The following is a 25,565-nucleotide window of genomic DNA, read 5'->3' as shown; positions in this document are numbered from 1 at the left end:
GTGATTAAATGACAGTGCTCAGAGCGGACCGCTGAACTAACTCGTCTCTAATGAAGGGGCTATTCATTGATTTATCCGTATGTAAGGACGATATTGATTTACGTTCTGCTTTTTTCTCTCTCTCTCGTTTTTTTTTTTTTTTTGTTAAATTTTTTTTTTGTGTTGTGCAGTTTTTTTTTGTCACTTGACGATATTTCAAATCGGGCCAGGTCAGAAATTTGCAATGGGCCCCCACAATGAGGATCGATTCCACACACACACACACACACACACACACACTCTCCGGTCTTTACGGCGCCAAGGTCACCGCAGTCCAACAGCCGCCGCACCTCTCCCGCTGCTCACACGGAACGGGCGCCGTTACCGGCCAATCACGAGGGGCAACGGGTGATAACGCCCCTCTGTGCCGGCGTCCCCGGGGTTCACACAGTCTCTGCAAGCCTTTCCATATAAGGCTACGGCTGACACATTCCGGTTCACTCTCCTGCCCCCGCCGCCCCCCCCCCCCCCCCCCGACACCCCCCGGGGGCTAATTTCACGGCACGGCCTGTGCTTTTGACCGCCGCGCTCCCCCCGCCCCCCCCCCCCCCCCCCCCCCCCCCCCCCCCCATACAAACACCCAAGCGCTCTGCTTGAGCAGAGAGAAGGCCCACAAAGGCCTGTGGCGGCGTGACTGAGAGAACAGCTGAACCTTGAGCAGGGGGGTTCAGCTCCTGCAGGACGTCAATCAGGCGAGAGGGTGAGGATTGAAGCTCCGCCCACATCCCACACACCGCCCCGCCCGCCCCCCCCCCCCCCCCTCACGCGTCAGGGAGAGAGAGAGAGAGAGAGAGAGAGAGATCGCGCTGAAATAATTATTATAAAGGAACTCACGGACGACGTGCGGACGGGACCTGTCAGTGGTGAGCTCCGCGGTTCCCAACACCCGTCCTCTCCGAGCGCGTGCACTTGTTGATTAGATTCACTGTATTTAAATTAGACCCGCTCCCTCGCTCGACTGTTTCTGGGAAGCGCAGAGGGAAAATCATTACACTGTTAATCATATGAATATGTGTGCCCCCCCCACCCCCAATCCCACCCGCTCCCCTTTAACTTAAGAGAAGCACGGTTTGACAGACAAAGGAAGAAGGAAAAAAATCTTTTTTAAAAATATGACATTAGATAGACGAGTGCCGATTTTATATTGAACTGTCACTCACTTATCAGGTTTCTGCATTCGAATATATTGGTTGTGCTTCTTGGTGATTTTAATGCTTTTGTATACAGTACAGTACAGCAATAACACCATAACAGAAAAATAGCTGTAAAGGTAATTGTTCAGCCACACAATGACACATTACGATTCAGTGCGCAATGGATGGGGGGATTGGGGAGGCGGAGGGGGGGGGGGGGGGCGGGCGGTGTTCTGGATCTTTTCGCTAAGACAGATCAACTGCCTGCCGTTAAGGGATAAGGCTGCCCAGGAGAGGGTGTAGGTTTCTCCGTGCGATGCACGAAAAGATCCCCACATAAACCATGACTGCCTGCCAGGAGGCCGAGGACCTGGGCTGCTGCAGACCCAGGGCCCGGGAGCTACAAATCAAGCCCCCATTGTGACATCACAGAGGAGCTCGTGAATCGCCACGGCGAAAGCGGATTACCAGGAAGTCAGGGCCGTTGACTCTGGGGGCAGGGAGACAGCGCCACAGATTTTTACTGGAGTAGGATAACCAGATGGCCTACTTACGTTCACGTTCACGTCCTGCGTTCGATCTTTCTTTAACCGACAGGAGGCTTTCGTTAGCAACGGGACCCAGCGGTGCTGAGGATAATCAGATTATGACAAGGTGTAGAATCTGGAATGTTTCAGCTTTAACGAAGGGAGACGGCGTTTCAAGAATACTATGTTGGCCATCTGGTTTATCTACAGTACCCTGTTCACACTATTATTATAGTATTTTTATGCTCGTGGAAATTTTTATTTAGCACAGCACCCTGACCCAAGACTTGATCGCTGATATTCTTTGACATCAAGATAATTCTGATGTGTACCAAATAACTGCCTTTTTTATGTTTTGGACAGCCCTCCCTTCCAAAATAAAATGTAATTAAATTGAATAAATATAAACTACTTTAGTTCACACACTAACTAAAAAAAGAGAATAGGAAGTGGTTCACTGGGCCAAAAAAAAACTAACAAACAAACAAACAAACAAAAAAAAACCCATAAGAACATCAGAGTATTCAAAATCCTACATATTTCCACAGTTTCTCCCGTATGAACTGCCTATTATCTCTCATCAGCTTCATCATCAGACGGCAGTCAGGACTGACAGTGTGAAACGCCGTGATTACAGACAGCGTTAAATGCAATATGTCTGGTAACGCTAGTAACGCACGCTGCGCACACGCTGTCTGGAATTCTCTAACGGCTCAAGATCCCTCGGACGGAGCTTCCACATCAATGGGCAATTTTCACAGCGTATATAAAAAATAATAATAAAGTCTCATTCCATTATAGTCAATTGTGTTTTCCACACAAACCCCTGCTGGCGAAATGTGACTTTCTCCCCTCCGCACGATCGCTTGGCTTGGTTTCATTTCTGTTGCATCATGGTTTGACTAACATATCCACCGCAAATAATTTTTATAAAAATGTTTTTTTTTTTTTTTATGCCGTTCTGGCACGGACTGACGGTGGAAAATTGCCACTATCATCAACATTTGATCAAAGATAGAGGCCAGTTTTTATATGAATGTTTTGTTTAACAAAAAATTGTACCCCTTCCACACAGTTTCCACATATTTCTGCATAACATTAAACAATGTTGGCATCCGTGGCAGTTTGGTTGGATGTTGAACAAAAGAACACTGTGTAAGAAAATAGCTAAGTTCAAACTCCAGCATATCTCTCTCTCTCTCTCTCTCCATCTCTCTCCATCTCTCTCTCTCTCCATCTCACTCGCTCTCGCTCTCTCTCTCTCTCTCTCTCACCTGGAACACCCACTAAGATTACTTCTCTTCCAAAGTCATGATTTCAAGCAGCCCTACGCACAATTTTTTCCCATCTTGCTTGTGGAAACTCTCAACACTTGCAGAGTCATAGAATAACTTTGTATTGCACCATTGCTGACACCATAGAACACACTGGCACCAGCCTGCAACTGTTTTCTGAGTACATATGGACCCTACTGGACTCACATGTACTCTGTTAGAGTTGAACTAACAATGGACATTTTACTGCGCAGTAACTCGAAAAATATAACAGTTACTCACAGGATTTAATGCTTTAAGTGTTTGCTCTCCTTCAAAGTCGACATCAGTGCAATAGCTCTGTCCAATAGCAGAGGTCACTCCCTGTCTTGTTCCTAGCAATGTAACACCCACCAAGATCAGGGTGAGGGTACATCGGTAAGCTGACTATTTTTTTCCCCCACTCTGACAGATCGCACCAGGATCCTGGAGAAAATAGTGGTAGAATTCGGCCTGTCAGACCATTTCACAAAAAAAAACCCAGAGGGTTCAATTGCTGTGTGCTTGGCTGGAGTTTGAACCTCAGGCTTAAACCTCTAGACCACAGAAATGCATACCAGCTGGAGCAGCTATCCAAAGCTGTGGAATAAGGATTAGCTTTTCCAGGTGAAATGCAGTTCTGTGGTCTAGAGGTTTAAACCAGAGGTTCAAACTCCAACTAAGCACATTTGCAGTTCACCCCCAAGAGTCTGTAGCAGACGACCTGTCTTTTTATTTGTAAAAAAAAAAAACAAACAAAAAAAAACAAACATAAATAAAAATACATAAATAAATAGAACTGGGGGGCGGGGATTTTTTAAAATAAAGAGTCAGTGACTGGGTAACCAGGCAGTGTCCGGGCAGAGCTTCGGGGGCACAAACACACACAAAATTAAAGAGGACAGGAGGGCATGGAGCTTGGCTTGGGAAGAGGTGATAGGCATTCATGGGCACTGCCCAGACAGGACGGGAGAATCGTCCTCACCCTCCGACTGCGTGACTACGCCGCCGATTTAAATTATAACCAACTGACAGCCACAAATGGAGTGGAGATGATGTAGCAGCAGCAGGGGCTGGATGCGCCCCAGCAGGAGCGGGGGCTGCAGTTGCCCAAACAGCAGGATGACAGTCCAGGTGATCTTCGGCGATTCGGGACAAACTGACAGCTTGAAACCAAACACAAAGGCCGGAGTGAAGTTCGCAAGACACCGGAAAGCATGCAGCACGGTTCCCTCACTCCACTTCATTTCTTCTTCTTTTTTTACTAATTAAGTGAAGTGACAGACTCATGCCGTGTACTTGTCTTACAAACTTCACAGCAGCCTTGTAATTTGGTTTGAGGCTATGAAATGTAAAATGCAAGATATTTTATGTTATAGAAATGATACTTGAATGTTCCATTTTTTTCCCCCGATGATATTCCCTTGAAAACAAAACCTCACCCGCTGAAGTTTTGCATCTGTGCAGCATTTTTCTTTTCATTTACTTTGGTCTTGAATAAAAAAGAATGTACCAATAAGGTAGAGAAATTAGCTAAATTTCCCATGAAACGTATTTTGGGTAGTTGCCCAAGTGGCTAATATATTTTTTAATAACATCAAAGAGCTTTATTAAAATCCCAATTCGGTACTTAAAGAATGATTATTTCTTGTGGATTTCCACAGAAGTCTGTGCATGCCAAATTAAGTGTGAGACTGCTTGCTAAACTATTAGATGAAAAATACAAAACAAAATATAAAAAAAATATTTGATTATGTACCATTGTGAAAAAAAACAAATAAATTTTAAAAACCTGAAGAGTGTTATCTTATCAAGCAGGACATTACGCATATCTTTACTCTGGGTTTTATTTTAAATTATCAACTACAGGCAGAAAGAAAGAAAAAAAATGTTACTCAACATTTTTGGATTAATTTTTCCTTTAAAGTTCATAATTATATTTCTTAAGAAGCGCTTATGACTAATGCCTCTGCCTGCAGTGGAATACAGGATATGATAAGAGTGCACTTCCTCCCAACTCCAAATTGGGCTCTATTAGAAGTATATCAGTCTGCAAGGTAATGCTAATCACTCCAGAAATATCGCTGGAGCTCCAAGGAGCTGGGCACTGCTTCGCTGATACGTCCAAGTCCTCTGGGCTAATAGGGAAGCCAGACCGCTTAAATAAGACTAGCAGTCCGTTAATCACAGTTTTTAATCTTTAAATGTCATTTTATGTCACTGAGCAATTAAAACCATGGGCTTTTTAAAAAAAATAAAAAATCTACAGTGGATTGTAGAGATTAAAATGCATGGCAGTATTAACTTGAATAAAATCAAAAGTGATGGTTTCTGTGGCCCAGGAAAAAAACATTTAGCAAATTTCACAGAGATCCGTTCGGTACTGATGATGGATCAGTGTTGACTGAATCTCCTTTGTGTCCCATGGTTATACGGTGAACTTTCCAAGGCTCAGAATGAACTAACAACTGCTGATTATTTTAAATTAAAGTCATAGTTAAGGTGCTTTGGAACTGTTTGCGTGTTTTTTAAAAAATTATTTTAAATTATTGCGTATAACACGGTGCTTTACAATTAGAGGTAAAAACGAGCGCGAGGCTTCTAGGGTTCTTAGCCCCTGCCAAGCAACGCACCGTTGGTGGCAGAAGTCCCCCAGGGTTAAGCGAGAGTTCAGTCAGACGGAATCCATGTCTCGTCGCTCTCTAGCGACCCCCTGCTGGTCGATTAAAGCTTGGCTGGAGGGGCCACGGTGTGAAAAGAAGCAGAGGGCGGGTGGGATGTGGGGGTGGGGGGGGGGGCTACTTTGGGGGAGATTTGCTTACTCGCCAGTGGCCTCACGCAACCAGCTGTGGAAAACTGGCAGAACGGGCGCACGCCTGCTCGCGATATGACCGAATATTCCGAACCGTGGAGAAAATGGAGGGAAAGCCCCACGAACAGAATTTCCAGAGCGGTGGTTAACCAACCCTGTTCCCGGAGATCTACAGTCCCGTTTTCACTCCAGCCCAGACGAAGCACATCTCATTGGACAGCGCTGGAACAGAGTGCGGCATTGAGCTGCAAATTAGCAGAGTCAGGTGTGCCAAATTAGGGTCGAAATGAAAACCTACAGGACGGTCGATCTCCGGGCAACAGGGACGGTTGCCACTGTTCCAGAGTATTCTCCTGATAATCACCCTCTCTGCTTCTAGAGAAAATTGCCCCAAGGTAACGACTCAAGAATGGAGCGAAGGCTGCTTTTTTGGCCAGAACACCCTGAGTCCCCAAATCTTTCCTCGTGGACAGTGCCCCCCCACCCCCACCCCCCCACCCTTTGCCTGCACCATCCAGGCAGCTCTCTATCTGACATGCAATTAGACAGATGTAGCCAGAGGATTAAGAGGAGGCAGAGAGGAACAAGTGAAAGGGCCTGTTTCCTAACACCGCCCGTAGGTACTCAGGTGACAGGGTCTAATCAGCAGCATGGCTGACCTCCGTCCGCAACGCCGCTGAAAGCTTTTCGGCTGGGTGACTAACAGTGTGTTTCCTAAAATATGCAAATAGATAAAAGAGAAAAATATGATTGCACAAATAGGAAATGCATACATCGGTAATCATATAAAATGACCGTTGTTAGTGTATTTGTTAAAAACGTTTATTGTTATTGTTTTTTGTTTGTTTGTTTGTTTTTGTTTTTTTTTTTTTGGGGGGGGGGGGGGGGAATCCTTGATGAGGGATACATGGATTACCTTGCTTTCTTTGATTCTTCAGATTTTGGTGGGTTTTTTTCACAGGAATCTCTGTCACATAAATTTCTCCTGATCAAGTCCGTGTTTGGTGGGATGGTAGAGGAAGTGAAAAGCTTGCACAGAAACTAAAGCTGTGCACCTTTTTTTATTTTTATTTTTAAAGATTTTCACATTAGTTACTTCCCTTTTTCAATCCCAAAATATCCAGAGCATAATTAATTAACTATTTCGGTGCTTCACATGGGGCAAAAAGCATACTTTGCATTCAGTGGCAGCAATTTATATAAAGATATCACCGAATTTCGTAACTTGAAACCATATAATTTTGCATTCTCTGACACTTCAGTGTGATTAAAGTCCAAACAAAAAATCCTCTATACCTGCATTATGTGCCTTTTCACTGCTCAAGTAAGCTGAAAATCTACAAATTTTTAAAAGTGCACAAGAGCTAAAGGCGTGTTTTCAGATCCGCCAACGTCCCTGCCCCGCCTGGATGAACTGTCCGCGCGAGGGGGTTGGGTGGGGATAGAGAATGGAGATTTGCCTTTTGTTGTAGCGAAAGAGGAGGGGTCTGTCTTTCCAGCCAAGCTTCCGGAGGTTCGAACGGAGGGGGGAGGAAGAATCCATTATTTTGAATTAAGCGTTGTGGAAGATGTGACCAGCAGGGAGAGACAGTGAGGTGTCTTGCGAACGGCAGTTGGTATTGGTTAGGCTGGGAGAGGGACTTGCAGCTTCAGTACCATATTGCAATCTCACTACAGTGCGGAGAGTGGAGAGGAGAGGCTGCTTCATGTTGCTGCCGGTGCCGCCTTTGTTTTAAGGAAAACTGTTACGCATCGGTCTACGGAGGGAAAGGAAACATTGATCACCGATTGCAAAAGGGGAACCTAAAAAAACATGTACCTTAAAGGAGGCGTGCTGTTGACGCTCCTAGCAGCTTTTCAGGTAATATTTGTCTTTCTACAGTGTTTAGTTGCGCTGGGCTGTGTTCTTGTGCTTGTTTTCGGTGACGACACTGCTGAGAATGTGTCGGGTTTAATGCCCCGACGGTCAGTTTCACTCCCGTTTGGGTACCCGCAGCTACGCGATCACTATATTCCAAGTGTTCTCTCGGTTTCGCGTTCAGTTTTGAAGTTTATTTCTGCTTGATACATCACTTCGATTAATTTTGAGGTGTTGTAAAACAATACAGAGAGCGAAAACAAAACAGGTAAACCGGTCGGAGTAAGTGCATAAAGGTCGGCTGTACTTCGCTCCTTCGTTGCTAGTGGATTTTTCATGTCATGAATACGGGGGCTGTAACCTTTTTCTTGTTCACGACTGATAATATGCGGCGTATTGATCTAAACTGGGCTTATTTTCTCTCGTAACGTACTCGTTTAACATGGATGTACATTCCTCTCTTGTCGGATGTTGAAGAAGATATATAGGAGTTACTGTCCATGGTAGCTACAAATGGGTTATTAGTCGTGTTGCAAGCGTCCCGTGTGGTTACCCAAGTACTCACTGATCGTTGACCCACTGACGCGCTGATCGTTGTGGGTCCTTCACACTCTGAATTAAAATTATCATCTAGAAAACGTAGTGTTTTAAAGTTCTGCCGACTGTGGCCGAGTTGTGCATGGTTTTGCCACAAGCAATGATGGGGAGGTTTAAATAAGAATTTGATTAATGTCTCTCTCCGGGATGCCAGAATGACTCCCGGGTATTTTTTCCCCCTTTTTTTTGTCTGGAAGTAAACCAAGTAAATCGCCCCCTGTTTCTCTCTTCCGTTTTGTTAATGCAATAAACAAGCGAATCGGATGGTGTTTACGTGAGATTGAGTCGAATTCAGTTTTAAAACAGTGTAGCCTAATCAGCGTATGACTGCGTGAAAAATGCCCCAATAGCAATATAACCTTTAAAACCCTCACAGTCTGTAATCCAGTTTTATTCGAACCCAATCTAGTTTCATGGTCCAGAGTAAATTGGACACGTAGCCCATTAATTATAGTGAACATTTGATGCGCCATTATTTTTATTTATCGATGAGTTCTGTGAGCTATTCACAGTGCAAGATGAAGAAACTGTCAGCATTGTAAATGTGTAAGGTATTCATTTGATTTAGGTACAATGCGGCTAGCTAGTGGTTGAGCACACAGTGGCACTCTCTGTATCCATATTAATAATTTTGAAGGTATTCTTTTTCCGTGGTAAGATTTCCCTCACGCCTCCGATACTTTACAGTTAAAAAAAATATATATTTGTGCAGTTATCTTGTTTAACTACAGCTTCAAATTTTTATGATCAGTGTGTCGCATTAAACTCTTAACCCCTTTGGTGATGTTTTTTTTTTTTTTTACATTTCGGTTTCGTTCAAAAATGAACAGGCTATTTCCCCCCGGTGTAGCTACTGTAGTGCGTGAGAATGAGAAGTGTTAACTGATACCTCCACAGTGCAAATATTGCGTTGAACTCGGGGCCGCATTCTTTGAAGGTCCCACAAAAGAAATGCGATTAAGGGGGTTGGAGGTAGGGTTGCATGCCGATGGAGCTCAGTTGCAAATGTGATCAGATTTATATCCGCGCGTGAGGCTGGCCAGTTTACAACAATTCTGTGGCCACGCAATAACCTCATTCCATGTGTACATTGCATTTCTCCCACCAAGCTGAGATTTAGCATGACACATTCACTTATGTCTGCATACCCTAGTCTAGCTTCCATATTTTAAAGACCAGTTTTTTTATTGTCTGCCAATTTGTCTGATATTATAATTGATTGTGGTTTAATTGGGCTAAACCAATGTTAACTTTAAAACAAGAAAAGAGAGAGAGACTTCAACCCTAATTTATGAATACAAGTCTGACATTGTTACTGTGTGGCACCATGGCAACCCTTGTATTTTTATGACATTTGAAGTCTAAGACTTGAGTTCAAGTAACCCTTTTCAGACTGAGGGACATTTCAAATGGTCCTGGCATTTGGCTGTGAAATGGGTGGGGCTTCCTTTGTGTGGATAAACCTTGTTGATCAGATTTTGGTTACAAAAATTGAAGAGGAAACCTAAAATTTAAAACAGGAAGAACATCTTTCTAGGACATTCTGTTGTGTAGTGGTTCTAGAAAGACTAATTTCTGAGCAGGGGAAAAAAAAGTATTATCACATGCATGAACTCAGAATAAAGAATTAATTAATTCTGTATTTGTGGATTTCACAGAAATGTGCAAAGCCACTGAGCAGTCATCAGCTGACTGTCAGGTATGAGAATATTTTGGGGAGAACAGGAGAGAGCAGGAGAGAGAGAGAGCAGGAGAGAGCGAGGGAGAGAGAGAGAGAGAACCTTATATCCCACCCAATTGAGCTACCCCCAAACAACAGAGAGAGAGAGAGAGACTTTGACTTTTAAAAAACCCTTTATTTAACATAACAAAAATAAAGGAACAAACCATACTGATAACCTTATATCCCACCCAGCTGAGCTACCCCCCAAACAACAGAGAGAGAGAGAGAGAGAGAGAGGGAGAGAGAGAGAGAGAGGGAGAGAGTGGAGAGGTAATGAAGTAACAGTATCACTGAAGACGTGATGGGTTAATTACGTTAGCCACACAGGTGCCGCGCCCAGCGAAACGACTTTTTCGCCGTCTTCCGTTCCGCTCGTCTTCTGAAGGCCGGCGCTCTTTACCGCGAGCGGCCGGCTCCGCACAGACGGGCCCTGCTCCTGCTTATCCACGCTCCCTGGGCAAATGCTTAACCCTTTGCCCCCCATCGCCCTAATTGCGGCCCACTTAAAGGGCAACAGATGCTTTTGTACGGCCGTGTGGGGGGGGGGGGGGGGTTCGCCACTGACCCAGAGATGGTAAATGGGGATGGGGGTGGGGGTGGGGGTGGAGGGGTGGGGAGTTCACCAGTGACCCAGAGATGGTAAATGGGGGTGGGGGGGGGGGGGGGGGGCGCACGGTGGATTGCGTTTGGCAAAAAATAAATAAATAAATAAAATACGCAAAGCGATTTATGACTTGTTATTTCGCCAGGTGTCCGCTGAAGGCCGTGGAGCCCGGTTGTGCAAGCCTGGATTTTCGGAGGAGGTGTACCACGCGACAATCCCCGCCAGCCTGACTGAGGGACAAGCCCTTCTAAATGGTACGTTATTTACTTTTTAAATTCTGTGTTTCTGCCGCTGCCTGCAGTGCTGTCGGGGTCCAGGTTTTTTTATTCAGTGGGTGTGGGGGATATTAAAGAACAAACTGTGCTGTCTTGTTGCTCTGCCAATATAATATCCTCAGATCGGTTTCAGTGGATTTTTTTTTATAGAAACTTTAAACCAGGGGACTGTTCTATGCCAGGGCTTTGGAATAAATATTTTAAACCACAGATGTCTCTTCCTTTTTGTGGGATTGCAAAAAAAAAAAAAAAAACTAAAATTAAGAAATTAGAAATTCATGAGGATCCACAAGACTTCAAACCACTCCATTTGCTTGCTTTTGCATAATGGTAGCTTGGGAGAAAGTTGTTGTATTTAAGTCCACTTTAAAGGTTCATGTTCTGCTTGGAGAAAGGGAGTTTTCCATGTAGGAAGTGCGCAGATCTATTCCATGACTGTTTTACTTGTTTTCATTCTTGCCTTTTTTATCAAATTGTTTTTTTTTAAACGTGACTCATGAAAAGAACAAATGCAGTCTTAACTAGGCTGGGCACATGCTTACGCTGCACTCAGCCCCAAGCTCACTGCTGTGATTGGAACCATGCTGTCTATGGGCACAAGCCAGGGTAAATCAAATGTCCCGTGCACTGGCTTTTAACGGCCTGGGGAATCCTCACTCATCGTGAAGCAGAGGTAAAACAGAAGCGCTATTTCCCCCGCTGAACGTTTAAAAAAAATTTTTTTGCCAGTTGGAGTTCAGGATCACGTTGGCGCAGGTCTTCTCTCTGACGCGTTCGAATCTTGAAACAAAGCGGGGGAAACTCTGTCTCAGTTTGTCAGTGGGGCCCCGGTTAAGCAGCTGTAATTATGCAGTATAACGGTTGTGAAATCGCACATATAATTTTTTTCATCTACCTTTCATCCTTAAAGGCAGATGAAAGAGGGGCTCAACAAGCTGGCAATTACCCTGCGAAACACGCGAGCAGGACGGAGCAGACGAACTTAAACAGCGATTGGGGCCGCGACGCTTATCCCCCATTCTCGGCGGATTTACGGGCAGGCCTTTTTTATCCTCTCTTGTCGAGGTGATGGCTGCTTTTGACAAAGCTGCCCACGCCGCTTCCTGTTAGCCTTTGTAGCCACGTCTGAAACAAAGCTATCGCCAGCACGCAGAGTAGAGTTTTTGGCTGGAGCCTCCAGCAACCGCTAGCAAAAAAAAAAAAAAAAGATAAACGTGGGCATCAAATTCTTTACACCGGGGGCCTAAATTTCACAAGACAGTGAGTCATGGATCGGGTATCCATTTGACCGGACCGCTACCAGGCGCACGGGACCTTTTGGTCTGTTCTTGGTGATTCATTTCCCCTTTCCCCTTTTTTTGAGTTGTGGGTTAGGCCCCATTCTTCCTGGGAACCATCTTGTCTTTTGTTTTTGCCATGCTTTTTTTGTGACCGCAGAGGCATTCCTCACGCTATCTCCCCGGCCCCGTCAGTGGGTACTCCGTCAGTGGGTACTCCGTCAGTGGGTACTCCGTCACGCGGCGTCCGTGAGGAATAATGCTAACGAAATCAGATCTGTTAACGAACGCTCTCCGTGTCCACGGAGACGAACGAGAGGGCACCTGGGGTGATTGGTTTAATTGATTTCTTTACTAGTGCTATTATTGTTATTATTGTTACCTTTCATGACTGTTTTCAGACGTTGTGTGCTGTGGCTCAGTGCCATCGCCTTCTTGGTGAACGTTGCCATTTGCTTTAAATATTATTATTATTATTTTTATCATCATCATTCACTTGATGTTGAACTCAAGGTGTTTGAAGATGACGAGATGTTAATTAGCAATTTGTGGGTATTGCAGATTTAACAGTATAACACATGTCATGACTAGTTAGGTCAGAAAGGCTTTTTTTGTCACGCGGTTCTGAACAGATTTCTTCCCTTCCGAAACAGGAAACAAGGTTTTTCTTGTGTTTTCGCTCAGCCTTCTTCGCACAGAGCAGCCGAGAAAGTAGATGCAACCGACAGAATATTAAAAAGCAGGTTGCTGGTTCAATTCCCAAGCCGGGCATTGCTGCTGTGCCCACAAGCAGGGTGCATAACCTGAATTTGTTCACTACATATCCAGCTGTGTAAATGGATGCATGCTACCCTCGTCAGTGTCAGAGGATAAGAGCATCTGCTAAGGTAATAAATAATGTAATAGCCATATAAGAGGGCTGTAGGCATTTGCATATTCATTTTCAAGCCAGTAGCTGCGAGCCAGAATGATACGTGGTCGGGATAAGTCGTTTGGGATTAGCCCCGTTGTTTTCGGACGGTTGAGAAACGGTCGGCCGAAATGTGAAATGGCTTCTCGGAGCGGAGGCTTCAGTTCGCGGCAGGCTCTCGCTGATGGGCCGATCCAGGGTCTCCGTGGCGATGCGCTGTACGATGAACCTGTTACCCGAAAAGCCGCGGGCAGTTTTGAAACCCGACCCTCATGAGACCGGAACCAGGGGAAAATAAATAAAGAACAAAAACTTTCCCCCCTTCTTGCCCTGAAGAAAAACAGTTCTTCCTGAAAAATGTTTTTTTGGTATCCAGTGCCTAGTAAATGCAAGAAATAATGGATTTTTTTCTTCTTCTTCGCTTTTTCTCTGAATGCTATGCAGTGGGCTATGTCCAATAGGAGGCTAAATACCCCCAGCAAAAGCTGAGCCGTTTTTTATTCCAGGTAGTATATTCAGGTAGTAATTCTGTAAGTTATGCTGAATACTTGTCCGCACGTCATACGTGTGTGACATGGCTTCCACCCTCTGCGGCGGCAGCCAAACCGTGACAGACAGTTACACGGGCCTACCCATACCACGGTTACGCAGGTCAAAGCAACCTCAGGTCAGGTCCCCGGGCCAGCCCATCAGTGCTGAATGGATTTCCCATTTGTGTCCTAATAAGGAGGAACTCTGTGAGCTGCATCACACAGATGGAACCGATGTGGGGAGTTGCGTTTCAGCGGGGAAGTTTCACGTCCTTGCGGAAGACGGCGCACGTTCAAAACGGAATGTGACATTAGCCTCTGTGTAATATGCACATACGGCTAGTGCGAAAGTATTCGGACAGGGACACCATTTATGTTGTTTTGCCTCTGTACTCCAGCACGCTGGTTTATGCCCAAGCCGTAAATGACACTACATCCACCATGTGTCACGGATGGGGGCAGTGCTTTGGATCATGAGCAGTTCCTTACTTTCGCCACACTTTCCTCTTTCCATCACTTTGGCACACGTTAATGCTCGTCTGATCTGTCCAGAACTCTGCAGTTTTTATGTACCTAGGAGGCTGTGCTGGTGTAGTCTGTTCTTTATGGCAGTCGTTGACACATATATGCCTATATCCCGGAGCGTGTTCTTGAGCTGTTCCAACGGTTGAGAAGGGTTTTTTCTTCACAATTGAAAGTATTCTTCAGTCATCCACTACAGTGGTCTTCTGTGGTCTATTGCTGAGCTCACCAGGGCATTCTTGCTTCCTAACGATGTTTGAAATGGTTCATTTTGACACACCAAATGTTTTTTTTTTTTTCTTTGTCTATGATGGATTTATTATGACTTTCAGCCTCCCGATGGCCTGCTTTACTGCCATTGTCGCGTATTCAGTCCTCGTGTTGGGAGACATGTTTGATTTGACACAAGGGCGGAGGCATCGAGGAAACGTGTATTAGGCAAACGGATCATCCTTCTCAGCCAAGCGTCAGTCTTAAGCCACGTCGGTTACGGTCATGCCAGGTGTGGATAGGTGTATCCACAGGCAGGTCATGTATACATCACACGTTCCCAAAGAAAAGGATGTCTCCTAAAGATGGTGGACCTTGATCAATTTCTGGGTCATGCAAGGACAGAAAAGACGAGGATGGGTAAAATAAGTGATTGGAATGCATTTTTATTTGAATATGTTGTTGACTCTGGCCAGATTGGTTGGCAGAGTAGAATTCAACCAAGTTGAAAACTCATTATGCAAGATTAGCCTGTGGTGCTTATGCAAAATGTTTGCAGGGTTCTGTTAACTCTACAGTTGCAGATTAGTGCTGGAAAATGGACATGCAATTATGCAGTGCTGCAATCTGCACACTCCTCAGCTTCACTTGTGGACAAATTGCTTTTTTTGTTTTGTTCACAAAGTGTATACCTGCACACTGAAGAAGGCAACATGCCGAAACGTTTGTGCGTGATTGTGCATTGAAGAAAACAAATAAAAAAATAAATAATTACATTTTTTTGAAGCTCTGTAGCCATTTTTTGAGTGCGAACCAATTTCATTTCAACTGACGAAATTTCACTGGTTTCAACGCACCGAACAAATTAAAACGGGTGAGCGCGGTTATTTCTCTTCCTATAAACTGATTTCACAAAGTTTACAAGAAGCCTTCACCATCTGCTTAGCATTGACTCAAAAAAAAGGTAGCACCTGCATGATGTTTTGGGTTTGTTTTATTTTTTTGAAATTCGAAATGAGTGTTCTTGGTGGCGAGGTGTTCGCAGCAGTTGCAGGTCTGTTGCTTTTCCTCCAGAACACTGGAGCGTGAAGGCCCTGTGTCCTGAAACTGGGTTAATGAAAAGCCAAAATGCCTGACTGAACTTAGCAGTCCTGCTCACCACCCCCCTTTTACTCCCATTACACGTTTTTTCCACTGTGGTTCCTTCGTTAATTAAGGTGATAAGGAGCAACTACAGTGAAATTGCTACTCCATGAGGTAGACGATGTTCACTGGTCACTGATACGGGGGGGGGTGTTAGATGCCGTTTGGGACGTAGTTCAAACTCAACTGCTAAAGATTTCTCTTGCCTTAAAGTTCAGTACTGCAACCTTGACTGCAAACTTAAGGAATACTGCATTTAAAATATCTCATGGACGTAATATTGAACAAAGTAGAAGTGTTTTAGTTGACTAACAAGACAGCAGCTCACCTACTGCAGAACATTTGTACTTAACTTTGACTAACAATTAAAAGCAATTTCTTTTTTTTCACAAACACAGTTTGTTCACTAAACAAACTCACCAAACCAAGCTTGTGAAGAAAAATGTGAATTTACTTTTAAGTCATAGGTAATAACCAACATTGATTGAATACAGTAAAATAATCAGTATATTTCTCATTATTTAACTGTAAATGATACGAATGAAGTTATTTAATAAACTTGTGACTTGCAATGCAAATATGGAGGGTAGGAGATAAGCTATATTAAGGGAGATTTTTTTAGAAAGAATTGTGAGGCGTTAGTATTACCTGCAATCGAAGTTCTGACTAAGCGTGAATGTGAGGCTTGGTCTGCAGGCAGGTGTTAGAACGCCGAGCTGCTTCTCCACGGACATCGAAAGGGAATCAATCATTCGCCTCGTCAGCTTTTTTGATTAGGTCATTACTGTGGAATTTTAATTCTGCGCTTCCCGTAGTGACTAAAATAGGCAGGCCCAGCCACCCACAAAACCTTTTCACTAACTGTGTGTGTGTGTGTGTGTGTGTGTGTGTGTGTGTGTATGTGTGTGTTTGTGTGTGTTTGTGCATGTGTTTGTGTGTATGTGTTTGTGCATGTGTGCGTGTGTGTATGTGTGTGTGCATGTGTGTCTGTTTGTGCGTGTGTGTGTGCGTGTGTGTTTGTGTATGTGTCTGTGTCCGTATGTTTGTGTGTGTGTGTGTCTGTGTGTGCATGTGTGTGTGTGTGTTTCTGCATGTGTGTGTTTGTGTGTGTTTGTGTATGTATCTGTGTCCGTGTGTGTGTGTTTGTGTATGTGCCCATGTGTGCATGTGTGTATGTTTGTGTTTGTGTGTGTGTGTGTGTGTGTGTGTGTGTGTGTGTGTGCTCACGCGCGCGTGGGCGAGTGTGATATTTTGCGTGAAGTCACCAGCGGCCCTGCTCCTCCTCCTCTTCCTCCTCCGTAGTTAAAGCGGTTTCACGCTCCAGTTAAACGCACGTGGTCAGCACTGCGCTGTGCCATGGTGCCATTTGCATGGCTGCCGCCCGCTGCCGCTGCCGCTGCCGCTGCCGCCCGCCCGCCTCCCTTCCTTCCTCAAATGCATTCTGACAGGCGCATCTCCAAGGCCCCCTCCACTTCTCCCGTTGTCTCGTTTTATCAGTATAAGCGCGGGAGCTTGGCCCGAGTCTGACTCTGTGCGGGTACTTGCCGAAAGGCGGGCATGTTGGGCATGATAAAAAAAGAAGAAGAAGAAGAAGAAGAAAAAAAAGCCTGCCAAGCTTCCTGTAGGCACTTACACTTTCAGGGATTATGGAGAGAAATTTTTGGGCCAACATATTATAATATATTGAAGTAATACTATGTCAAGTATTCTTGAACGCTTGAAGAAGATAAATGTCTTTTTTTTTTTAGGAAAATAAATATGTGGTTTGTGGCCCTGCAATGAATAATTTTCCCTATATAAAGAGTGCAGCTGGTTTACTTATTCAGATACGGCGCATTTGACTCCTGTCCTAAAAGCATAATAAGGACATATTTACACGTGGCTTCTTAATTATTTAATTGAAGCAGCAGGGAATTAATTGAATAATTGAAGGCTTGGACTAAAAAAAGGTCCATAATTAAATGTAAAGTGAGACAACGGGTTGCAAATTGAATGTCTTAGCCAGATATCAGGACAGGCCCAATACCCTGGTGTAAACAGAAATGCTATAAGCCATGAAAAAACACACACACACACACACACGCACACACAGAGACATCTCTTCTGAAGCTCTGAGCTGGAGAGTGAACTGTAAGACAGGGTTTCTGAGGGTTTTGTCTGTCTTGAGGAAACTAAATCTCTCCTTTTCTCTTTTGGTAAAGCAACACTCTCCTTTTGATCATGTTTGTTACACCAGTATAGGGCTCCTTACCAGACTACGAGTTACAAGCCGAAGGTTTTTTTTTTTCCTCCTCTATTTTTTTTTTTCCTCCCCTGTTTGAGTTGATCAATAAATCCAGGGTCTTTGTTTGGCCTGATCAATACAGTGTAATGAAGTCTGTGCTCCAATTCCCAGCTAAGCATTGCTGCGGGGGATTGGAGGATTGGGCTATCTTTTATTGTTATGAGGCACTGTAAATTTTATTGCCGCACGTCCGCCATGGTTTGCTTTCTTCCCGGGATCATCCTTGGTTTGCACTGACCGCTATTGCAGCGGGCAAATCCAAACAAAAAGCTCAGAACTAAATATCCCGTTCTTCAGAACCGGAGAATCGAAAAACAGGGTTTGTTCTCCTCACCTAGAGCGAAGAAGGATTACCTGAAACAAGACGGCTTTCTTTTGGCAAATAGTCATCGCTCAACGCTTCTCCTTCAACGGATTGGACCTGATATCGTGAGCTTTTTTAAAAATGCGTAATCAATTACGCTTTTATCTATGCTGGCAAGTAGTGTTGTGGTTGGTCATTAGCCGTGACAGTGGTTCATTCACTATCGGTCACCATGGTGACCTTTGATCTCCATGGTGCGCTTTGAAGTGGGCAAGCGATACTCGTACCCGAGGCCTGGGTCTCGGATGGCCGTACCGTAGTGACAGTCTAATGATCGCCCGTGTTGAAGTCAGGCCAGAGAGAGAGAGAGAGAGAGAGGGAGAGGGAGGGAGAGAGAGAGAGCGAGAGAGAGAGAGAGAGAGAGAGAGAGAGAGAGAGAGCTCCTTGTGAGTAGCGGGGTCGCGTGATCGGACAGAGAGGGGACATATTTAATTCACGTTTGACCTTTCACCGCCACACGCTCTCATTCCGTATCGCAGTCTGCGTTCCCTCTCTGTGCAGTTTGGAGAAGCGTGCCGGCTGGGGATAGCCTAGTTAGTTTTGTATCTTATTTGCCTGTGCTGTTCCCATCAGATAAGGCCCTCCCCCCCCGCCCCTTCATTTGGAACTGAGGGGGTGGATGGAGGTGGGGGGGGGGGTGCTTGGTTGTTTGAGTTTGAAAGTTAGGTTGCAATTTGATAGGTGGTTTTCATGGGCGTGTGTATGTGTGTGTGTGCACGTCTGTGTGTGTGCGTAGTGTGTGTGTGTGTGTGTGTGTGTGCACGTCTGCGTGTGCATGTGGGTGTGCGTGTGCGTGCGTGTGTGTGTGTGTGCGCGTGTGTTTGTGTCTGTGTCTGTCTGTGTGCATGTCCTTGACATATAATTAGCCTATTAGACACAGACAGCCACAATACCCGTGGGCCGGGCCTGCTGAGTGAGGAGGGGAGTGGGCAGCTGGTACCAGGAGGCTGCGGTCTCTCCACCTCTCCTTCCAGTGTTTCATTAACATCCAGTCGGGGGGGGGGGGGAGTTGCTCTGATACCCACCCCCCTCTCCCCAAATCCCTTTCACCCCCTTGACTTTATTGACATTTCTAGAATCTTTGGGATCTTTTTACTGAGTGTTTGATAAAGCAGGATACCACCCCACGCTGAGCATGTAAGGCGTACTCCACCCCCCCCAAACAAATCTGTGTGTTTGTGTGTGTGTGTGTGAGTACGCGAGTGTGTGTTTGTATGCGTGTGTGTGTGTGTGTGTGTGTGAGTACGCGAGTGTGTGTTTGTATGCGTGTGTGTGTGTGTGTGTGTGTGTGAGTTCTTCGTTTGTTTGCAGTTTAAAGTACAGTGGAGACACAGAGTCTGCCGGATTTTTGTATTAGGAGCTTCAGCCTTGGCATCTGTGCTCAAAAGACAAGCAGGCGGGTGAAGGGGGGGGGTGGAGGGGGGGTGGAGCGTGGAGGAGTAGAAAAAGACCTTGTCAGCAATTATTAAAAACCAGTACAATCCAAAGAATAATATTTGCTGCCGTTTGTACTGCTGTAAATGCTCTGGAAAGTAAACAGAAGCATAACAAACATCCCTGTTTGTTGTTACACATTCACTGAATTGATTCGTTAGTTCTGAATCTGAATTGTTTTTTATGAGGCTCGTAATTGGAGCACGGGAAGTGTCGGTTGCCCTGATTAAACAACACATCACGAAACACAACACAATGCAAAGTTGTTTGAGCAAAATCGTAGTCCTGTTCTTGCCGGGGAACAATTATTGCCAATCATTTATCTGTGCGTGCTGTTCAAATATCATAGGTTATCCTATGAAGAATGTGGAGAATCCATCTTGAATTTTTTTCCCCCTCTTGTACAGAAGCAGTGAGCTGAGCTGTGTGAGTGTGGTAGGGCAATGTTGTCCACCCTGACTAATCCTACAACACTAATTTGACTGATACTACAATACTAAATTGACTGATACTAAAATGCCAATTTGACTGATACCAAAATACTAATTTGACTTATACTAAAATGCCAATTTGACTGACACTAAAAATACAAATCTGAGCCTTGGTTCTGGGACATCGACGCTCTCGTCTGAACTTAAAAGCTCAGACAGTTGTGACGGCGTGTGGCTTTGGTTTCAGGCGAACCGGAAGGTGTCTTTAAGAACAGAAAAGAAAAAAAGCTGAACCCTGAACTGATTCTGACGGCAGCCGTGACGCGGCGAGCCAGGTCAGTACGAGCCCACGCCACGACGGAATGGCGGCTCGCGACTCTGCCGCCGGGGCCTTCGTCCGACAGGCAAGCGCGTGTCAGCGCCGAAGACCCCGAACGTTTATTTCGCTAAACGAAACCGGGTCTCCTTTTTCCTCGGGGGGTGTCCCGCATGCGCCCACGAAGCCGCGTGTCCTGCGTCGAGACGTTAGCCGGTGAGAGTTTCAAGAGCTCTCCGCTCGTTCGCGGAATCGCCGTGTTTCGTTTTTAATTTCTATTAAAGGTCAAATCTTACTATACCAGTGGCCTGTCACAGCGAGGGTTTGAAAATATCCATTTATGATAACAATTCGCAGTTTTAAAAAAAAAGAGAAAATGTATCATTTTTGGACCTAGAGCAAGAGAGAATTTTAACGAGCTTGCAGAGAAATGGAACGGGAGCTAATCTCAGGGAGCCGTATTTTTGCACCCAATCAGGTCCTGTGGAAACAGAAAGCCCTGTGTGTTCTACAGCGGCGCTAACGTTATCGGGCGGATCTGTCAAAACAACAGGAAGACACAGCGGGAGCAGTGTGTTGCGAGCAAGGCCCGAAATTTAAGCCCGGCCAGTCCCCTGTATGCGGAGAACCCCTCTCGCCCTTCTTTGTGCCTGTAGTATTGTGTGCCTCGTCCTGGGGTCCAATTACAGCGCACCCAGCATTTTCGGTTCCTGGGGAGGCTGCCGCTGGCCTCTGCTCTCTCAAGCTCTTCCCTGTCCCTCTGTGTGAGCACCTCTGAGAGCTTTCACCTGAATGGCTTTCCTGGAAGCCATGGCGACAGCCCGATCCACCTATAGGGTTTCAGTGCTGTTGAGGTCATGGGGCTACTGTGACCTCATAATCGCATCGATTCGCTTTTTTTTTTTTAAATCATGTCTGTCAGAGGCTCGGCCAATCTGTCCAGGACTTGGCGGTGTCAAAACCTGTCCGATGAAATATGCTGTAACGAGCTAAGTGATTCATTAGGACAGCTGACCACCGATCGATTCGGACACCAAAGTTCAATATCCTTTATTTCTGTTGCCAGTTCTCACATCGCTGGGAAGGATCGGCGGGCTATGATTTACCGTCCCCGGCGTTTTACGGCCCTCTAATGAACTGACGCCGCAGACATGGCCAAAATGGTTTTGCGCCCGTGCCCCCGGATTACTCCATGGCATCTTTAATCTTCTTCAACAACCAGCCCTGCGCCAGCATGCCTGGACTTTTCTAGCCCTTTGAAGAGTTTTAGGTTCTTTTTTTCTTTCTCTTTCAAAAATCCATGTCAGTGTTCTAGAACTCCGCTGCGTTCCATTACCAGTAGTGACTGTGACATCAGCGTTAGAACGTTCCGTTGAGGACATTCTAATCACATGCTTGTGATCGTACGTCCTTAAAGGGCCAGAGGCTGATGCTGTAGGTCTGCATCTCAGGCCTCAGCCAGTGCGTTTGGTGTAACCGAGTTGAGAGCACAAGCCAGCGGGGTCAGCGGCGTTTCCAGTGTTGCGGCCACTGTGATGTGAATGTCGGGGAACGGGACTGGCAGATCCGAGGTTGCAGGTTCGTTTCCCAGCTCGGGCACCGCCGCTGTGCCCCTGAGCGAGCTACTTAGCCTGAACAGCTTCAGTAAATGTCCAGCTGTACAAGTGGATTGTGTAAAAAGAATGTAATCTGTGTAAGTCACTCCAGATATATATATATATATATATATATATAAAAAACTAATACAGCATCCCATAATGATGCAAGTGCTTATGCGTCTGCAAGGTCCTCATCCTCGGGTGGAAATATGGTGGAGGCCACAGGAGCAGCGGCAGATTTATTTTTTAATAGATCGCTTTGATTGTGTCCTCTTGAAAGATAAGATCAGTCAGAAGATAAGGGATAGGAGATTCCTTTCATTATTACTGTGTGTTTACATCATGCGGACATTTAAGATGGCTGCCATCCTGTGCAATTTCCTATCTGAGCTATTTTGAGTGGGCCTATGTCATTTCAGTGTGCATTACTATTTACTACTGGACTGAACGGCTCATGCTATGTAAATCGTCTGTGTGCGTTGCTGTGGACTCAGCAGAAAACAGGGAAATTATTTTCTGAGAAAAAAAAATAGCGCAGGACCGTGGTTAAGTTTCTGTCGTTTGGTATAATTCAAACAACCATTTTCTGGCCTCAAATTAAGTGTCACATTAGAACCTGTGAGTGTAAAGGATTCTCGCCACATAAATGCTGGGTAGAATCACGAAAGACGAACCGCCAGACAGAGATGGTGAGGTCAAATTGCATGTCTGGCGTTCGTTTGTGGGGCGAGGCGGGGGGGGGTGGGGGGGGGGGGGGAAGGGGGGGTGGGGGACGAATCCGACACAGGAAGCGTTGTGTTAACAGCGTGAGGAGATTTGTGGCGGACGAGGGATGCATCTTTATTTTGTGGAACTGAACTGCTGCAGCCTGCCAAACCAGGGCGCCTAAATGTAGCGTTCCTCAATGGTGCTGCGTAGGCCTGGAAATCCCTCTCTCTCTCTCTCTCTCTCTCGCTCTCTCTCCCCCCCCCCTCTCTCTCTCTCTCTCTCTCCCTCTCCCCCTCTCTCTCTCTCTCTCTCCCCCCTCTCTCTGTCTCGAGGATCTTTTTTAAACATTCATGGATTCATGAGTTTTTCTATCTCAATGTTTTCTGTCCTGGTCTGGGCAGCTACAGCCAAACCCACAGGCCTGCCCAAAATTGGCAGAAATGAATGCGTTGACATCACAATTTACCTCAGCGCGCGCCCCCCAGCGCGCAGCAGACTGCAGCGGAATGGTTTTGAGGCCGTGGACCGGCTACTGATATGGGTCTAAATGACACCGCTGGCTCGGCCAATGACAATGCTCGCGAAATAAAATTCAGCCCTGTTAGCGGCCGCAGCCCAGAGTTCAAACGCAGTGCGGGTCTGGAGCTCCGCCCCGGGGAGACGGGAAGACCAGGGACTCTGGGCTGGGCTGCGCTAGGGCTGTGTTTAATTAGGATGATGATTTTTACTTATTTATTTATTTTTTTTAAAAAGGAAAAGAAAACAAAACTAGGAAACCTAGTATACGGCTGGACCTAACACACGTGATCCAGGCCAATGGTGTGACTTCATCACTCAGTCACTCAGTCACTCAGTCACTCACTCACTCACTCACTCAGTCACTCACAGACATTCGCGTTTGTAGGGGCTGGCCCCCGCTGTTGCGGTCCAGCCAAAAAAAAAAAAAAAAAAAACGAAAAGGAAAGAGAAATGCCAGCGCCAGTCAATCTCCCCAGAAACTATTTAAAGAATGCCAGCCGGGGATGAAAAAGTGCTGAGGGGTCTGTTTAGTCTAAGGACGGGGGCCACGCCGGCCGTCCAGATTGAGGCTGACTGCGTAAGCGTCTCCTCCATTTAGCAGGAAGTGCTTCTATGGCTCGGACGGGCCGCCCCCCCCCTCACCCCCCCCCCTCACCCCCCCCCCGTGGAGCTTTACCGCCGCGCGGCCTCACCGCTTGCCGTTCCGCGTCCCGCCCCATCGACGTGGGCCCGCAGTCCGCCGCCTTGTGGTTAAAATGGCCGTGAACACGGTGGCCATTACACGGTGAACGCATGGAAATAAAAAAGGAGGCTTTGTTGATGTTCTGATTTCAGACTCGTATGGGCACATTTTTTTTTAGTGAAGCTTGCTTTTAAACACAGAGATTGCCTGAAGTAAAAAAAAAAACAAGACCAGGTTAAAAGCTAGTATATGGCTGGACCTAACACACGTGATCCGGCCGACCAATGGTGTAACTTCGTAACTCGGCCGACCAATGGCGTAACTTCATCACTCACTCAGTCACTCAGTCACAGACATTCACGTTTGTAGGCTTAACCCCGCTGTTGCGGTCCAGCGACAAAAAAAAACAACCTTTTATTTCTTTAGCCCTTATTTTGAAATATTTGTACTGTAAAATGGAGGTGGGGGGGGGGGGAGGTCAAATAGCAGACAGGCCGTGTAGGATATGTCCTCTTTTTTTTTTTGTTTTTTCGGGAGCCACAAGAATGGAAGTTTTTTTTTTAGCTGTTGTGTATTGCAGTCCTTCTGAAGCCTTTCCGTGGCACATGTCAGGGCTTTGGTTCACAGAATGAACAGAACACCCACTCTTTTTGTTCGGGGGGGGGGGGGTGTTGGGGGTAGGGGGGGTGGGTGGGTTTGGGAGGGGTTCCAGCAGCAGTATCACCATCCTGTTAACTTCAGAGGAATGTCTTACGTATCTGGAGGGTGCGGGGGTGTACCGGGACGGGACCAGCCGGCGGGGGGGGGGGGCCTCCCTCCTGCCAGTCTGACTTCACCCCCCTCATCCCAGCCCCCACCCCACCCCCCTCCACTCGGTTAGTGGGGCCTTGTGGAATTTTTCAGGCCTTCATTACCAGGCCAGGGGCAGCACCGTGCGCGGTAAGGAGGTATTCACAGTTTATTTTGGGCTGCTGAGCTCCTCCAGGGCCGCGCGCTGTCGAGCGCAGATATTAAACAGGAGTCCTGAGCCGTGCGTTTGGAAGCGGGCGCGAGTTTGATGGAATACTGTCAGCTGAGATAAGGCTCGACTGCATGTCCCGAATGCCTTCCTCGACACACCGCACTGAAATAGCCCGGCCAAATATGTGTGGCCTCGACTCAAGTGTTTAAAAAAAAAATGTTTTATACTTCACCCTCAGTGAAATATTACAGGGCTTTTATTTTTATCCACTTTAAAAAAAAAAAAAAAACAATTAAACAAATGAATATTCATAAAGGTGGCCTTCAAGTATGCAGGGCGTTTTTGTGTGGTTGTTGACTCTTGGAATCGTGAAGAGTCCATTTGAGTTGAGAGCTTGTAATGTTTGGAGATGTTTCTGCATAATTCCAGTGCACTTGGATGTTATCTTCTACTTGTGTGCGCTATAGAATGCCCCCCCCTCCTACACAGACACGTACGTGCTTAAAGAATCCGGGACTGGTCTGAATGAATTTCTCAATGTGCACAATTTGACCTTGCTGGAAGTGGGTAAGATGGACGCTTTCATGATGGATGTTGCAGAAATGCACTCACGGGAGTATACATGGGGGGATTTATCTTATAATCAGTTCTCATAAATGCAGAGTGTCTTATCTACGGCTGTAGATCTGAGTGGAAATTGTATTTAAACAGTTTGAGGGGAAAAAGGTATGGGATTCTGGTGCTTTCCCAGCATGCTTCTTTAATCCCCGTGTCTGTCTTTCTGACTGATTCTTACCACTGGCACTGAAGTCATGG

The 25,565-nt window shown here is 45.9% G+C and overlaps 1 protein-coding gene across 1 annotated transcript in view; it reads left to right on the top strand.

Annotated features, from left to right (window-relative positions):
* The first annotated feature begins 7,338 nt into the window (after window positions 1–7,338).
* LOC118226073 (cadherin-2-like) overlaps window positions 7,339–25,565 on the top strand; it is a 75,778-nt gene continuing 57,551 nt past the window's right edge. Inside the window, exons 1-2 of the mRNA XM_035415332.1 lie at window positions 7,339–7,664; window positions 10,731–10,839. Coding sequence (XP_035271223.1) covers window positions 7,617–7,664; window positions 10,731–10,839 — 157 coding nt within the window. The 5' untranslated portion in view covers window positions 7,339–7,616. The remainder of the gene's footprint in view (window positions 7,665–10,730; window positions 10,840–25,565) is intronic.

This window comes from Anguilla anguilla, chromosome 4 (genome assembly GCF_013347855.1).
Source record: "Anguilla anguilla isolate fAngAng1 chromosome 4, fAngAng1.pri, whole genome shotgun sequence".
In the NCBI taxonomy this organism is placed as follows: domain Eukaryota; kingdom Metazoa; phylum Chordata; class Actinopteri; order Anguilliformes; family Anguillidae; genus Anguilla; species Anguilla anguilla.
Note: the sequence above shows the minus strand (reverse complement) of the source record. Positions and strands in the feature narration are given on the sequence as shown.